This window comes from Eretmochelys imbricata, chromosome 7 (genome assembly GCF_965152235.1).
Source record: "Eretmochelys imbricata isolate rEreImb1 chromosome 7, rEreImb1.hap1, whole genome shotgun sequence".
In the NCBI taxonomy this organism is placed as follows: Eukaryota; Metazoa; Chordata; order Testudines; family Cheloniidae; genus Eretmochelys; species Eretmochelys imbricata.
The window spans coordinates 105,228,271-105,244,988 of NC_135578.1; the positions used below are offsets into that span (position 1 = coordinate 105,228,271).

The 16,718-nt window shown below is 44.5% G+C and overlaps 1 protein-coding gene across 1 annotated transcript in view; it reads left to right on the forward strand.

Annotated features, from left to right (window-relative positions):
• Positions 1-1,557: 1,557 nt before the first annotated feature.
• Positions 1,558-16,718, forward strand: part of CPXM2 (carboxypeptidase X, M14 family member 2) — a 102,725-nt gene continuing 87,564 nt past the window's right edge. The window contains exons 1-2 of the mRNA XM_077821871.1: positions 1,558-1,885; positions 11,077-11,178. Coding sequence (XP_077677997.1) covers positions 1,558-1,885; positions 11,077-11,178 — 430 coding nt within the window. The remainder of the gene's footprint in view (positions 1,886-11,076; positions 11,179-16,718) is intronic.

Here is a 16,718-nt window from a genome sequence, read left to right on the forward strand (position 1 = left end):
AGGGGTGATTAAATGTTGTTATCCTTATTGTGTACGTGAAGAGCAGCAGAACTGTACTGAGCATGTTCTGATTGAAGGCTCACTGTAAAATTAACCTCATTTGCTAAATGGGGGGGAGCGGTGCCAAATCCAAGGGAAAGTGAGGGGGATGGGAAGGTCTCTGTTTAATAAGTCCTAGACACCATTTGACCCTCCCCTCTCCAATGTTTAAATACAGAACTGATCAAACTCAGTTGAGAGTCCTTGGTTCTGTTCACTGATTCCTAGAGCTCAAACCACGGATGAGCCTTAGATCTGGCGTCAGGTGTGGGGACAGCGCTGCAGTGAAAGACAACGCAGAGGCTGCATTAGCAGCGAGGTTGCCTGCTACCCAGTGAAATCACTCAGAGCTGAGATCATTAAGAACTGGACTAAGTGGTGGAACCTCAGATCATGGCATTACAGAGGCGGCAGCAAGCAGTGACAGATATAACGGCGGGAGCAGCGGCAACCAGCAGCAGACATAGCAGAGAGTGGCTAACAGAGGCAGAGGAACAGCGAGCGGCAGCAGAATGGCGGTGGTGAGCGGTGGAAGACTAGCAAGTAGAGGCAGGGATTCCTGAGAGCAGCAGAGACATTGCTCCATGTTCCTCCCTTCCCCCTTTCAGGTTGGGAGGTGATCTGACGTGAATGCACCCTTGAGTTCCAGGACGTGGCTGACCTCGGACAACAGAGAGTGGGGTGCAGTGGAGGGAAAGGGGAGTGGCATGTTAAAGGGGCATTCATCCATCAGACTTTCACACTGCAAGGTGGGAAACCGAGGCAAAAGCCACTGCCCCATATACTGTGGAGAGGGTGTTTGTTTATGGTTTACGTTCTTTTGAATACTTTGTTTCAGTATTTTCCCAAATTAATTCTGTGTTCCTTCTTCCTTTTAATAAAACTTTTCTTTTGTTATATGCAGACTCGGGGTGTGCGAGTGGGGAAGTATTGTTTCTTAGATGTGCCCAGGGATAGTGTTTAATTTTCCCAGATTACTGGGTAGGGGCTCGAACCAGGTCTGTTTCTCATTGTTAAGAGGAACCCCTAGATATTGAATCTGGCCCCCATTGCTGCCAACACCACCTTGCAGAAGCATTACACAAGCCAAGCCTTTGAGCTGAAAACTGTGTCTTGTAACCCTTGTTTTTGAAGGGAAAGAAAGAGAGGGAAACAGAAAGCAGGAAAGAAAGCAAGACAGAGGGTTCTGGAGAGTCACACCTGCCAAGTGCTGGCAAAGCAGAGCTCTCTCTCTCTCTCTCTCTCTTCCCCCTGTGTGTCTGTATATGTGTCTGGCTGGTGAGTCCTATGATCACATGCACCTCGGGCTCCTGCCTCCCTCCCTCCTCAGTCCTCTCTCTCTCACTGCACTACTTGCAACTTTTGCAAACAAGTCTAAGCAGAAGCACTTATCACAGACTGGACTCTTTATCCCTCCACAAGTCCTGGAATTCACCAGTGACCAAGGCTTGCTGTTTTTCCTATCTGCTGAATACGGATCTGGGACACATAGTGGAGCTTTTGTGCTGCTTTAAAAAAATGATTCCCCTTAGCAAGAAAGGCTCCTGTTCGTCTCAGCTCTGTCTTGCTCTCTGTGCCTTTGGGTTAGCACTGCTTGGGGATTTATCCCAGGCTTTGCCTGTGGAGGATCAGGATTATTACCTGCAGGAGATTATAAACAGGGATCATTATTATTCCTATCCAGGTCCCGATGAGGAATTTTCCCCTTTCACAGAGCAACCTGGACAGGAAGAAACAGCCCCCGTTGCAGAGGCAGAGGAGTCCCCAAGGTTCAGACCGGGCAAGAAAGAGTTAAAACAGAAGAAAGGCAACAAAAAAGAAAAATCCATTCTCGAGATTCCACCAGGTAACTTTCCACCTCTTCCTCCAAACTTTAAGAGCTCTGTTGAGTCTCAAACTGACTCTGACTTTTAACGTAAATTAATACTCTAATACTGATAGTAATAATAATAAATGTGCTGGGGATGATGACATATACTAATTTCTAACACCAAGCTTTTCAGCTCTTTGGAAATCTCACATGCACTTTTACCCTTTCCCTCTCACCTGTCACATTAAGAGCTTTCAAAAACACTGCATTTCATTAATCAAATGAGACTCCAGCTGGTGCATGAACTTCCCTTCTTATCATATTTCACATTTGGCTGCTTGCTGAAACTACATTTTTGCAATCAAATGAAGAGAGACTCACTCCATGGTAAGATCTGTTTTGTCTGTCTTATGATGATTTCTTATTGTACCCCTGGTCATTTTAACTCTAAATGTTCTTCACCTTTGAACAGGTGAATCACTGTCAGATTTCACTTTAAAGCCCTCCCATGGAAGAAATGTAAACAGGGATATTCCTTCAGAGAGATCAGTTACTAGGGGGATTAATTTTAATTATTAGGACGTACTAATACATAATTTCAATAAATGAAAAGACAGCCATATCGTCCATCACTTCAGTTATTACATGTAATGTCTTTGGCTGAGAGAAGACAAGCTATTGGAAACCTACACATTACTATCGTTCCCAGAACTCTGGTCAGTAAGCACAGTAGAGTGGTTTCTATTTTGACACAGTTACACTAAGGTGGCTCGGCAGTTTATTCTACAAGCATTCTCCGATTGCATTTGTCTTGTTTAATTTCTTTGGAGGAAATTTGAAATCGAAATTATTTCACGAAGTAAGCAACAGTCTTATAAAATTAAGGGCCAAAGCCCTCACTCAGGCAAAACTCCCATTGGCTTCAGTAGGAATTTTGTATCCTTAAGTACTATGGGATATGGCACAAAATTTTCAAATTAAAGACACCCACATCACAGCAAATTGGAGAAATAAGGTTTTCAGAGTGGCATTAACTCTTCCCAATTGCATATAGGTGATATGAAATTAAGGGTTGCAGTTTGATTTTTACCAGTTTTACACGTAGTTACTTTCTAATCAAGAAAAAATTGAAAACAGCTTTTTATAAGTTATGCCCCAAATTTACCATTTCTGCAGTGTTGACAATTGTTAGAGGGCCAGCAGATCTTAGCTGCAGGTACAGCCCAGGGCAGAGGACTCTAGTGGCATAGAGTCTGCCTGGGTGAGGGTAGCAGTGGTACAAGAAACTTATAACCTGGTGCTCCACTGGGGATCAGCAGCTAGACAGAAAGTTCAGAAGCAGATGGCACTGGCAGGGTATCTCTGGGATGTGCTGATTCAGCTTATCTGGTAGTGCATGCACTGTCTTTCCTCCCATTTTCTGTGGGGGCCGGGAGGCAGGAGAGTTCCCCCTGAGGTGCAGTGGCCCCTGTTTGTGTACAGGGTTCAGTTCACAGCTCTTCGGACTCCAGCAGGTATGTAAGAAGCCCCACATAGGTACAGCCACATTATCCCCTTTGACCAAATGGGTGTCTAGAAACTTTGCATGCTTGCACTTGTAGAATTTACTGAAAAGTCTTCCCTTGGTGAAGTTTGGTGAGGAGGTGATAGGCAGCTCATAACACTAAATCAGTTGATTCTCCAAGAGCTAGCGCTCAGGTGATCTAGCAAGTCCTGAGCCATCTCCATGGAGGCTCTGTAGCTCCATACTGCCTCCAAACTCCCTGCTGGCTTTCCCCCAACTTTCCTAGCAGCACAGCTGCAAACATACTCCAGAAAGCCCAGCATCACTCAGGAGCTCTGTGGCAAAGGCAGGGTTAGAATTTGATTCTCTTCTCTTCCTGCAATCTCCTTCCTCATTCACACACTTTCCAACTTCTGCAACAAATGAGGACGGAGTCCTACAGATAGCAACCCCCTTTACACCACACTGATTCATTCCCAGGACAGGTCCCTCCTGTGGGGTTAATAAGGTAGGGGTCCTGTGGAAAACAAATAGTATGTGATCATGCAATTAAAGACTCTCGTAATGCATATTCACAAGGGGACTGAATTAATGGCTGTAACAGGGTGGCTTGTCCCTTTAAGGGCCAGAGGCCTGGGCCCCTCCAATCCCAGTTACTAAGGAGTCACATTTGAATGGGGATCAGCTGATAAAGAGTACAAGGAAGGGGGGCAGAGGGTCTGAGGAAGCTGAAGAAACTGCAGAGAAAGGAAGGAATGGCAGGGTCTGCCGGAGACAGGAGGCCTGGCAGTAGCCTTAGGAGCAGAGACTAAGGTCAGAAGGGTAACTGCTTAATGTTTTCATTTTTGTTTGTTTTAGAAAATAAATAAAGCCCTGCAGAAGGGCCTGCAAGAGTGATCTGTTGTGAGTTTAGTTGTGGAGCCCTGAAGAGGGGTGAGATTGATGAAAAGGGGTCTGCAGAGCGACCTCATGCCATAAGGGTGCATTTCCTAACTTTTGAGCACTTGGTGTCCCAACTTTAATGTTCTTTTAATATAGTTTTTCTTTGTAATTTCCTAGGTTTTTTAAAAAAGCAAACTGTAAAAACAGAAATTCCATGCTATGGCATTGCATTGACACCCACATGATTCATCAGGTGGGCTGGAGCCTTTAGATCTACCATACAGACTTCTGCCACTTGAACTAAGGGAGTAACTGGCAGCAGTGTTAGGTGGTCATCTTCTGTGTGGACCAGTACTAGAGGGGGATATGAGATACATTCCACACACATTTGTTGAGGAATGGTGAGAATTGGAAATGTTGGTGCCCTTGTCCCCTCCATGCTGTCCTTGTGCCATTCTTGTTCCTCCCTCCAGTTTCTCATCCTAGTGTCCACCCCCTCATCCCTGGCTCCTCCCAATACCCATCCCCTCACCTAGCCAATCTTAGTCTCCTCATTCCAGTTTCTCTCTCCTTGACCAGCCAGTCTCAGCTCCGTGACCAAGTCTCAGTCTCTCTGCCCCCACAAGCTCTCAGTCTCGGTATCCCCATGCTGGTCCCAGTTGTTCCCAATCTCCTCTCCTCCCAGGCCTCCTCTTCCAGTCTCCATCTCTCATTCTTACCTCCCTGGTTCCCAGTCTTCCACCTCCAGATTCCTTGTGCCAACCCTACCTGCTTCCTCCCATATCCAGCTCCTGTTTCTTCTGCATTTCAGTCAGATGGCTTCCTCCTCCTCGCTACCTGGGCACTGAGAACATGAGGGACAATTTCCTTGTCCTTGGTTTTGATGATTGGTGCCACGCAGCCTGAAGTAATTACAGGGAAAGTCCTGCTCAGCCCTTTCAGCCCTGGACTGGACCATGTTCAGTGCAGAGAAATTGAGCTGCCAACCTCTAAGAAGTCTCTGCTGTGCATATGTGAATTGAAATTTTTCAAAGACTTCTAGCATAGCCATATTTGAGCATTTTTTTCAGGGTGACAGCAAAGGGCACATCCCCGACACCCGCGTGGCTCTCTGACAAATTTCAAGTCCCTGCTCCAAAGCATGGAGGCTCTAGAACATCTTAAATAAATTTGTCATAAGATTTTTTTTTTAACATGGGGAAAAAACACATTTTCCTCTTACTTATGCTCTGGAATGTCTGAAACATTTCAACTGAAACTACCCAAAATAATTCAGCCTAAGGCAGACACCCAACATGTTGAAGCTCAACCTGAACGCCTAAGGACTGGCAAAGTTATAAGCAACTGAAGAAAGGGATCTTATACTGGGAAGTATTGTAGAACCTTAACGATAGATGGCACTAGCTGCTCTGTCTGCAATCTACACAAAATAACTATCCAAGGCACTATAGCATGATCCAGCAATTATGTAGGTTAAATCTAAAACACCATCCAGTGCAGTGCTACATGGATTAGTACCATTAAAATAAATTAAAGCTGTTGGTTTTCAGCACCTCTGAAAACCAAGTCACTTACATAAGTGCCAAAATACAAATGTAGGTGCCTAGAATTGCACACCCAATTTTGAAAAATTGGCCTTATAAAGGTACAGATCATGCTGAGCTCATGATAGATTGGTGCTTAACTAATAATTATGAACCTAACTGTAAATAGGTGTGGAGGTGTGTGTAAGTATGTATGTATTTATATATTTACATATATGAACAAACACTTTTACGTTGAATAGAGATTAAATCAATGGACATATAGTAAACAAAATGCTCCTTTTTTGTGAAGCTTAGTGGAAGCAGGGGCATGTTGGATTAATTATATGGTGTAGCAAACAATAGACTGGATCTTGGCTGGAATAAAGAAAGGCAGAGGAATGGGAACGTGTGATCTGCCCTGTGGCTGGGCAGCTGGTAGTGATCAGTGCTAACTTTGAATTAAAGTTGGACTAAAATCATAACTGTGTAAAGGCTACAGCAAATTGCATATGACATGTACTTGATTAATTTAAGCTAATTACTGTTGATGGCTTGAATGCAGCTGGTTTACATTGTGAAGTATTAATATAAGTACAAATTCATTTCCATTCAAGGCAACGGGCAAGTCTCCCATTGACTTTAGGTGGGCAAACCCAGGATTATGCTGTGGATTTATTTTTTATTAAAGCAGTATTTGCGAGCACTTGAGTTACATAACAATACATCAATCTCATCCTGCCCTTTGCCTCCCTTATGACTCTTATAAATTCAGCTGTACCATGTAATCCTTGGAAAGTAAAAGGTTGGATTGACAGATCCCATCACAAGTGGATTTGTATTTTCTAATCCATTCTTGCTTATTTATGACCTGATCCAAAGCCCACTGAAATCAACTAGTCTCATCGGCTTCAGTGGATTCTATTCTATATCTGTTCTTACACCACATTCATGGCTGTAATATCTGAGCATCTTCCAGTAATGCATTAAGCAACATGACTACATAACTCTCATTTGTTCTTCTCTCGTCCTCTCCCCAGGGGTACAAATGTGTAGTGGAGTGTCTTGTTTTGGTAGTTTTTTAAATAAATATTCACATTGCTATGTGTGTGTTAGGGGAGGCAAGTCAAAAAAGCATGGCTTGCACTTGAATAGAAAGGTGATGAGGTTTGTGATGGTCTTTAGTTCCTCAGGGAATTTATTCCAAAGTCTCGGATCAGCCCCAAAGAGAGTGTTGACTCCTGCACAAACAAGCTTTACCTTTATTTACCTTCCTTTGTGCCAGAGGGGTGTAGTTGTTGATCACAGTCTTCAACTCAGAGTTTCATTTGGTGTTTTAGATATGTTCAAAGCACTCTATGGCCTGGGACAAGTATAAGGACTGAGACCTTGAACTTGATTTGAAATTCTATGGGAAATCAGTGTAGAGAGTAGAGAACAAGTCTGAAGTTCTTGCGGGTAGCCTGTGTTGCTGAGGAGATGCTCTGCAGAGTTCTGTATCAATTGGAGTTTCCTAGGTGCTGAAGGCTTCATGCCCAGGAATACTGCAGTGCTGTAGTCCAGCCAAGAAGTGAAGGCATGAATAACTGAGGTCAGGCCATCATCTGCCAGGACGGGGCAGTCTCCTAGCCAACACGAGACGATAGAAAGCATTACTCACAGATGTTGCTTTGTGAGAACTTAGCATCAGTGAGGAATCCAAGAGTATTCCTTGATCATGAACTGAATTGACCAAATGTGGATGAGTACCTTCAACCAAAGAAGAATGCGCTGTAGCTGCAAACTCCTCCAAATGCTTCCCTCTGCCCACCAGCATCACCACTGTCTTGCTTGTATTCAGATTCAGCCAGCTGTTGGGTGTGTTCCTTCAGAAAGGATTCAACACGTTTTAGCACATTACCTTGGATAACAGCTCTATATCCAAACTGATCTGAGGTGAGAAAAGGGCCTTTTAAAAAAAAATCAAGATTTCATTAATAGACTGGAGAGAGATAAGCATGAGACTGAATCTGCTTCTGGAATGCTGGTAGATGGATTATGATTTGCTCCAGTTTATTCATTATGTCAATGTACTACTTTTTCGAAGGAAATAAGAGAGGATTTGCATGCATGATGGATTGAATTTGAACAGTTTGGCAGCAATATCCAGTAGCCCAGATTAAAAATTCAACCTGATCTTTTTAGTTGTGATTGGTCAGATAAATCACATGCTATTGTTTCTGTTCTTTGATTGGATGAGTGTAACTCTAAGATTTGGGAGGAGGACTTCAAGAAGCCATGTGAGCTTTGATTCTCTCAGCGAGAGGTAGCAATTTATGGTGAGGGAGCAAGATATAAGCAGCATTAGGTGATTTGTATAAAAAGCGAAGAACATAGGCGCTGACTCCATGGGTCTGCTAGGGTTGGAACACCCACATAAAAAAATTAGTGGGTGCTTAGCACCACTGGCAGCCAGCGCCCCCCTCCCAGTGCTTCCCGGCAGCCCCGCCAATCAACTCTTCTCGCTCCCACCCCGTGCATCCTGCCCGCTGAGATCAGCTGTTCTGTGGCATGCAGCAGGTGCTGGGGGGGAGGGAAAGGAGCAGGGATGGGGCACGCTTGGAGGAGGGGATGGAACTGGGTGGGAAGAGGACGGGTGGGAGTGGAGCAGGGGCGGGAAGAGGTGGGGTGGGCATGAAGGCTTGGGGGAAGGGGGTGGGTGGGGGCAGGGCACCCCTGTGGCCCGGAGGAAGCTGGCGCCTGTAGTGAAGAAGTCCTTTTTCTTTGTGGGATACACAGACAGGGGTGCCACAAGGAGGGCAGGGGCAGAGCGGGATGAAGCCCCCGCTTGCTGCCAACACATTCGGTAAAATTTTGTCCTCCAGCTGGGAATTCAGCTGCTGCTGCAGCCTCCGAGGCAGTGCAGTGCCAAGCTGGTAGGTGGTCTCCCCATGCCCCTGGAGAACAGTGGGGGAGGAGCTCAGGCTGCTACTGGTGCCAGCTGGCTAGGGTGGTCCTGCCACTAGGTCTCTGTGCATTCTACCTAGGGGGGGCAGAGGGGATGCTGAGGACTCGGAGCTGGTTCTGGGGATGCTGGTTCTGCAGACTGGAGGGCGGCGGGTGGGAATGGCATTATCACTGCCAGACCCTTTTTTACTGTGCAGCCTGCCCAGGCCCCACTCAAGAGCCCAAGCTCTGCTGCTGTCGCCTAACAACATCTGAGGAGGCACGGCTTGGCGCCAGGCTGGCTCAGTTCCAGGCATCTGGCCAGATTGAAAGGCCCAGACTGGCCACCACAGGATGCTAGCGCAGCGTGGGGGCATGAATCAGAAAAACAACAACCCCAGCCAACAATTCAACTTTGTGCCTCAGGATCAGATCTGGTAAGGCCCATTCCCCCTGCCCCGCCCTTGACCCACACAGTTCTAGCCCTTTATCTCTCCCCCAAGGGCATCTACCCCAATCTTCTCCATTTGCCAGGATCTCCTCCCCCCAAACCGTTCGATCCCACTCTGCCCCTCCCCCAAACACCCCCCCCCCCGAACTGCAGTTCCTGGTCCCCCACAGACTCTATGCCAGCCCCTGATTCTAGTCATCCCCAACCACCGTCACCCCAATCACACACACACATATCTCATGGCTCCAATCCTGCAAACACAGCTGCGGGACCCACCCCTCTCTTTCTGTCTACTTAAATACATTCCACCACTTGCCACTCACTTCCTGAAGGCTGATTGGACTGTTTGCTCCTTCTTGCTTGTGAAATGGACATAGCCAACTTCCTGGATACTGAGAAAATAACCAAAAATTGGATCGCAATGAAATCGTGGAAAATTTCCCTTGATTAACAATTTATCAGTCCAGACATTTAAAGTAAAAATGACTATATAATTTGTTGCTTCTTCATAGCCTGCAGAATTGCTGTTTTAGTTAGTTCACAAAGCTGATATCATTCAGTAAAATCTCAGGAAACGTTAGGTAAGTTTTTGAGACTTCACCCTCCCATCCACCTGGAACCCCAAGTGGTGCCTGACACATCGTCCTTGTGATAATTAGGCTACTGAAAGATTTGTCGTCTAGTGCAGAGTTTAAATTTGATTTTTCTCTCATCATATTCACACAGAGGAGCTGCTTGTGCATGTGCTGTCCTGTACTCAAAGGATGCATCAGATAGTTATCTGGCTCATTTTAATGTCCCATGCAAAGGCCCTGGTGAGCAGTGTCTCCCTGTTGTGTGAAGCTGCATCTATTGCCATATAATCTATATAATTCCTTGTATGAATATGTGAATGTGAGAGCTTAACATTCCACTTTCTGGACCTTCATGGAAAGTAGACATAAAAGGAGTCCATGCGTGGCTGACATGAGTTCATTTTAAAATTCAGGTGGAGAGCTCTGTGGAGCATTTGGCCAGCTCAGATACACGTGGACAGAAAGAGAATTAATCACTGTAGTGGCACAAAGCCAGATGAGAAATAGAGCACTAAATTTGCCCTTTTACTCTCTCCATAGAACCACTCTTGGACAATCTGGAGTATTGCACTAATATCAAAAGCCTAACAGAGTGGGTGTATATTTAAAAACAATTAAGAGGGGATATGCCATGAAGAGTTGTACAGTGTTTTCAGGCTTCTTTTCTGTTGGGATGGGATTGTTGAATGTTCTCTGCAGATGGTCATAGTCAGCCTGTCTCCTGATTTACAAATTACCTCTATGCAAACCCAACCAAACATACTATTCATTCTCCTGGCAGGAATAAACTGCATGGAGATGAGAAGGGTTGTGCATGGAGGACATTGCAACAAATCAGAATATAGGTGCAGAACAGTGCTGCTTTTGTGCTCACCAGCTTTGGGAGCATTCTTGCCTTGGGTTAGAATATTGGTGGTGGTCTGTGAAGATGTTGGATCACTGCAGATTAAATATACTCACCCCTTTTAAGGTCTGATCCAACTCCATTAAAGTCCAGGGGAGTCTTTCTGTTCACTTCAGTAGGTGTTGGATGGCGCCCTTATATGTTTGATCAAATGATGAGGAGGATTGAGCAATAAACTGTCACTGGAGCATGTGTAGACATTAAAAAATGAATTCCATTTGTGCAAGAAAGAAATGCATATCTGGTTCCTTCTTACTGCAGCAAAGAAAAGGACACTTCTGATTCCTTGCAGTTCTCATACCTGGGAAAAGAATAACAGGATATTCTAAACATCTGCTGCATTGGAAGGATTGGAATGCCATCCTACAGAAGCAAACTGTTTTATTCACTGTGTAGTTAGCCATTGTTAAATACACTTGACAGTGGACAAAAAGTAAAACTTGTTTTTCTTTTCATCCTACAGCTAAAAATGGCAACAAGAAAGGTGAGAAAAACAAGAAAGGGAGTGAGAAGATGCCAGATGGTGGCTATGAAAGTCGAAGGGGCTATGAAGTCTTCAGAGAAAGTACGTGTAAAGTTTCTAAAGTACCTTTTGGAATTCTTGGTTTAGCTGCTACTTTCTCCAGTCACATTTAAATTAAATTACAAATTATATTGAAGATATTGCTGTGAAATGTCTAGATGCTGCGCTGGTTATGAAATGGCATGCTGAAATAAACTACGTTAGCACAGCATGTGCGAAAAGATGGAGACAAGGAACCACACCGTGTTAGTGTGGGATGAAGTGAGCTACAATGTAAGGTAAGGAGCCTAATTCTCATTTCCATTAAGGCCTCTTTTAACACCACTCCGGCAGTAAAAGGGCCCTTACAGTAAGTATTCCTCTTTGGAGTGATGTTTAATGGCACCTTAGTGTAAATGAGAATGAAGCCCAAGATATTTTTATAATTTATAAAAGAACAACGTATATTTTCATTTAAAACTAAGAGTTTGATGCTTTAAGAATGGTGCTAGATTAAGAACTGTCTCTCCAGAACAGCAACAGTGAAATATTTCCCATTCTGCCATACCAGTATGCCTTAAATCTGATCTGGAGGTCACCTCAACGTATGTAAGACTGGAACAGCCAAATGCTAATTGTGAGTGTGGTTTCTGTATTATGGATGTTTGTCCACTGTGACCTGAACTGATATTCCAGTTGATTTCATGAAAGCTAGCAAACTCCAGCAGGCTGTCATGATTTGCAGTTATTACAGACCTCAGGTAGAATTGAATCAATGATCTAGCAGAGAAAGGCTTTATAATATCTTGAGAAATCCAGCCTTCCTTATATTTATGGGAATTTACAGCATGGGCATACTATGAACTTCTATTACTAGCATGGAAATTCAGATCAGCACTGGGAGTAACATGCATCTGATCTCTGCTCCCTCCTCCCAGAGTCCTAAGGTGGTGTTAAAAAGTTGCTGGGTTTTTTTTTCTTTCAGTTTTTAAAATATTTTCACATGTAGGTGTATGAACCTAAATTTCTCTCTCACTATGTCTATTCAGTAGCTTCTCATTCATGGAGATGGAAAATATTGCATTCCTGGTGAATAGTTGCTGATTAAATTAGGTTTCCAATATTTTGTTTGGCCCTGAAGAAAGGTCCTGGAGGGAGTCTCCAGGTCCTTTGCTCCTCAACCTCATTTCTTTTACCTCCTTGTATATGCTTCAGGAAACAAAACAATCTTCCTCCTTGAGTCCATTCCCCTTGATTTCTATGGAAGTTACGCTTGAGGGAGTGTTGGGCTAGGCCAAGTATCTCCTGCCTTTAACGCACTGGTTTTTACTGTAAACCATCTGAGTGCATGACTCACTACAGTGTGCTGGGAAATGACACTCTTTGGAATGTGAACACTTGAAAACCAACTAGTTCATGCTTTTCCAGCAATTATATTTATGTTCACCTCTTCAGAGAGAGCCTATATTATGCTGACAGTTTTACAGCCTTGCTTTACTGTCAGTGTCTTCCTAAAACATCCGTCAATTAAGGGAAAAAGTTCAAAATATACTAAAAAATGTAGATGTGCCTTAACCACAAATGTCAGATCCGGATTGTGAACCTCTCTCCCCACGCCCACTTTTGAATGGTGGATTGAGATTATCCCATAAAAGTGAGGGACGGCGTCTACAAAGCTCAAACCTGGATCCAGGATCAGATTCGAAACCTGTAAAGATTTGACTCAGGCCTATCATTCTTTGTAAACTGTATTGTAAGCCTACCCTTATGGAAATCAAAATGGATTTACTGGGACACTGCAATTAACAACTCCAGCATGCAAATGGAGCTTGAATTCTCAGCCTTTTCTTTCTTTTCATAATTGATAGATGATGTAAAATGTTACCAGGGACAAATAGAATGATAGTTGACATCCACTCAGCAAGCTGACATGAGCACTGTGTTCTGAAGTACAGACTCAGCTTTGCTCGCCCTTGAAATTAAAAAAAACAAACAAAAGCAAAACCCTTTTCTTGTGTTCTTTACATTTTCTTTTATGCTCCAAGCCAAAGTTTCATTTAGAAGCTCTCTGTGCCAAAAATATAACATTACTTAAGCAAACTGTTCTGAATGTTGGAATATCCAGAAGAGACTCAGACAACTCATAGGTCAGTCATCCCAGCATGGTGAAGCTCAATCTTAAATTGCATTCCAGACAATCCCAGCGGTGCTCTACTGGTGCAGCAGCCTTTAATCTGCCGGAGCCAGTCACAGGAGGTTCACCCAAGTCTAGGGAATCATCTGGAGACGTAAAGCCAAAGTAGCAGCTCTTATCCCACCCACGTTCCCTGGTGCTGGTGAATTGGGTGTGGCCAGGGGAACGGGAGAGTAGCCAGGGCTTCTCTCTGTCCTGATGATTCCTGGCTGTCTAATGGACCCTGGGGACTTTTGGTAGCAAAGAGACCGGTCCAGTGCATCGTCAGCCTAAGCTCTAGGGAACAAGGATTTAAAGCCACTTATGCAGACAACCTCCACCTCTCCTCCAGTTGCTCTGTATGCTCCTTGACAGCAGGTAAGGATTCCAGCCTCACACTCTTCCACATCCCTCATTTGAAGGGTGAGATTCTTACTGCTTCTCCAGAGTAGATAGACTAGAGTGGTGTAAAGGGCCCTAAAATCATGATTTCATCTGGTGGGAGGATTTCTACGGCTCAGGTACTGTGGAAGCCAGCTGTAAGGCTGCCTTGCAAGGACCCTCTGCAACCCTGACATAAGGGGTAGAAAGAGACATGATGGAGATGAAAAGGGTATGTCAAGGGCAGAATCACAGCACATGGTACTGCAAGGATTCTAGGCAGTACTGTGACCTGTAGGGTAGCCCAAGGAGGATAAGGTGAATTTGACAGACCCCTGCAGCATAAAACTTGCAGGCCAGGGTGAAGGGAGGCTACGGCAACTTTATACCACCATTGTGCTTTCCTGATCCCGGGAACTTTCCCTGAGTTCTTTGCTGCCCATTCACACAGGGAGAGCAGCGCCAAATGGTCAGCTTTTCTGGCACTGCAATGTCATTCCTAGAAGTGGTGGCAATGACAGAAATGGGCATTAAAACTTACCAAAGGAGACAGCAACATCCCAGTATTGCAAGGGCAAAAATATCTTCCCTACCATATAGTACATGAGCTATGTTAATGGGAAGTTCATAATCACAAATATCAAAGCCTTGGTTTGTTTTAAGAGAGAGCTGGACAAATTTATGAATGCAATTAGATGATGGGGTTATTTGTGATGGTAGGGGCCAGGACTCAACAGACCTGGGGCTTCACTTATGTGCCAAAAAGCTCAGGATTTCAGCTGAACACCTGCAGTGGTCAGGAAGGAATTTCCCCCCTAATGTATTCTGGGATTTTTTTTGTCTCCTTCCTCTGAACACCAGGGGTGGTCACAGCTGGAGATGGACATTGGACGGGGTCGGGGTGCAGGGCTCTGAGGTGGCACTGAACATTCTCTTGGTTGCGTGGCCCCCATACTTAGTGTCTAACTGATCGCCATATGTGGGGTTGGGAAGGAATTTTCCCCTAGGTCAGAATGGCAGTGACTTTGAGGGGTGGGGAAGGTTGCCTTCCTCTGCAGAGTGTGGATGCAGGTCACTTGCCAGGATTTTCTGTCTATATTGCACTTAATTATTTCCCTGCCAATGTGGGGGACCTTGGGCACAGGGCCACTTTGGTCCCTTCTAATCTCTGCCTATGGCTCATAACAGTCTAGTTTCCTGTGGACTGTAATACGTCGGGCTAATTTTGGTTGTTGGGTTTAGTGTGTGTGCTGGGTGGTGTTGGTGGCCTGTGATATACAGGAGGTCATACCAGAGGATCTGGTGGTCCCTTCTGGCCTTAAAGTCTGACTCTTTGTGCCCCTCCTTTCTCTTTTCTGCTTCTCTGAAAGTTACTAAAAATGGTGGTAACTCTTCATGTAAGCAAAACCAACAACGGAATATCAAGAATATTTGAGGGTAAGTTGACATATTCGTAAAATATGGGAATATTGTAGCACTGAAAGCTTCCAACATTCCCTGTTACTTATAAATTGCCGCAGCTATGTCAAGTTTGTTTCTGGTGTACTTATTCCCTAAAATGTGTTGTCTGTGGGATGTAACTAGTCAGGCAACTTATAGGGCATATTTTTTGCTTCCTGACTGGAGGACTGAAACTTGAAAACAAAAAAAGGAGTCTACTGAATTGTGGCTAATGCACTTTCCGTAGGAATTTTCTGCAAGATAATCTTTTGTACTGGAATTCATTCAACATTCAGGACCTGAGACCCTTACCACAAGTAAATTGGCACTTATGCGTCGGTGTTTGTGAACAACAAATAAAACCCCACAAAGTACAGCAGAGTAGTCTCAGTAAGCTTACTTACAGAAATACTCACAAATCCGCTCTAGGCATTTAGCAGTATTTTAGGATTATGCAGTTAAAAGGAAAAATGATGCTTAAATGTCCTTTGTGTCCACTTTCCAAATCAGCCTAAGTAATGACCCTTTATATTGTCTGTGCACAGTTCTGCGAATGGATCTGAATTCTTTGGTATTGCCAAAAAAGCTGTAGCAGTCTTCCATGTAACTTTCTGAATGCTAGTCAAAAAGCAGTCATTTACTGGGGAAGAAGGAAGCTATGAGGCTCTTTCAAAGAGAACAACACAAACTTTTTCAAAGCACAGCAAAAATGTTAGCAGCAGAGTCCTCACTAAACTGAAGGGCAGTTTTGCGGTTATAACACCACCCAGCCCCTTAAAAATGCAGAGATAAAATAGCACAATATCCATCCTCCATGTGCTCATTGCTCACTTTTATTCCCTGATTCAGAGTCAGATTTCTTCCCCCTCCACATCTGAGTTAGAGAGTATTTGTTCATGTTAGACAAGCCCTTGTAGTGTAGTACAGAATGGGCCAGATTAGGCCTTCAGGCAGCAATAAAAGAGCTAGAAGGACAGAACTAGGCATTTGGGGTGTAGAGAGTAGAAAGTGACAAGTGTTAGTCAGAGGGCCAGAGGCTGACAGCTCCAGTTTCTACCTGCATGGAGGGAGGAGGCTCTTGTCCCTGGAATGATGACACAGGCACAAGCTCAGTAACAGCATAACATGTGTTTATTGCTGGGAGAGGGGACAGAGGCAGCTCCCTTCCTCTGGCCAGTACTGCAGAACCCCCAAAACACCTTTGCTTTCCCATGGCCAGAAACCCCCCCTTCATCTCCTGGGTCAGCGGTTCTTTTCCTCCTGGAGGAGTCACACCCTTTAGAGGCTGTGTGGGATAAAATGTGGAGCTCCATTAAGACCATGTAAATGGGCACTGCTGCCACTCTGCTGTGGCCTGCCTTAGTTTCCCCCTGGATGAGGTAGCAATAAAGTCCCAAGTAACAGCTTGGTCAAGGAGAAGCCAAACACTCCACTTCACAGCAGTATCTCTCTCTTTAATAAAGCCTTTTGAGAGGAGCACTTATACAACAGCCTAAATGCTTTTACCCCAGAGTAAAGATAAACCAACTCCCTTAACAAAAATCTGTCACAGGTAGGCTGGGCATCTGACTCTCCTTAGAGGACCAGCCCTGTGATAGGCTAAAGTCAT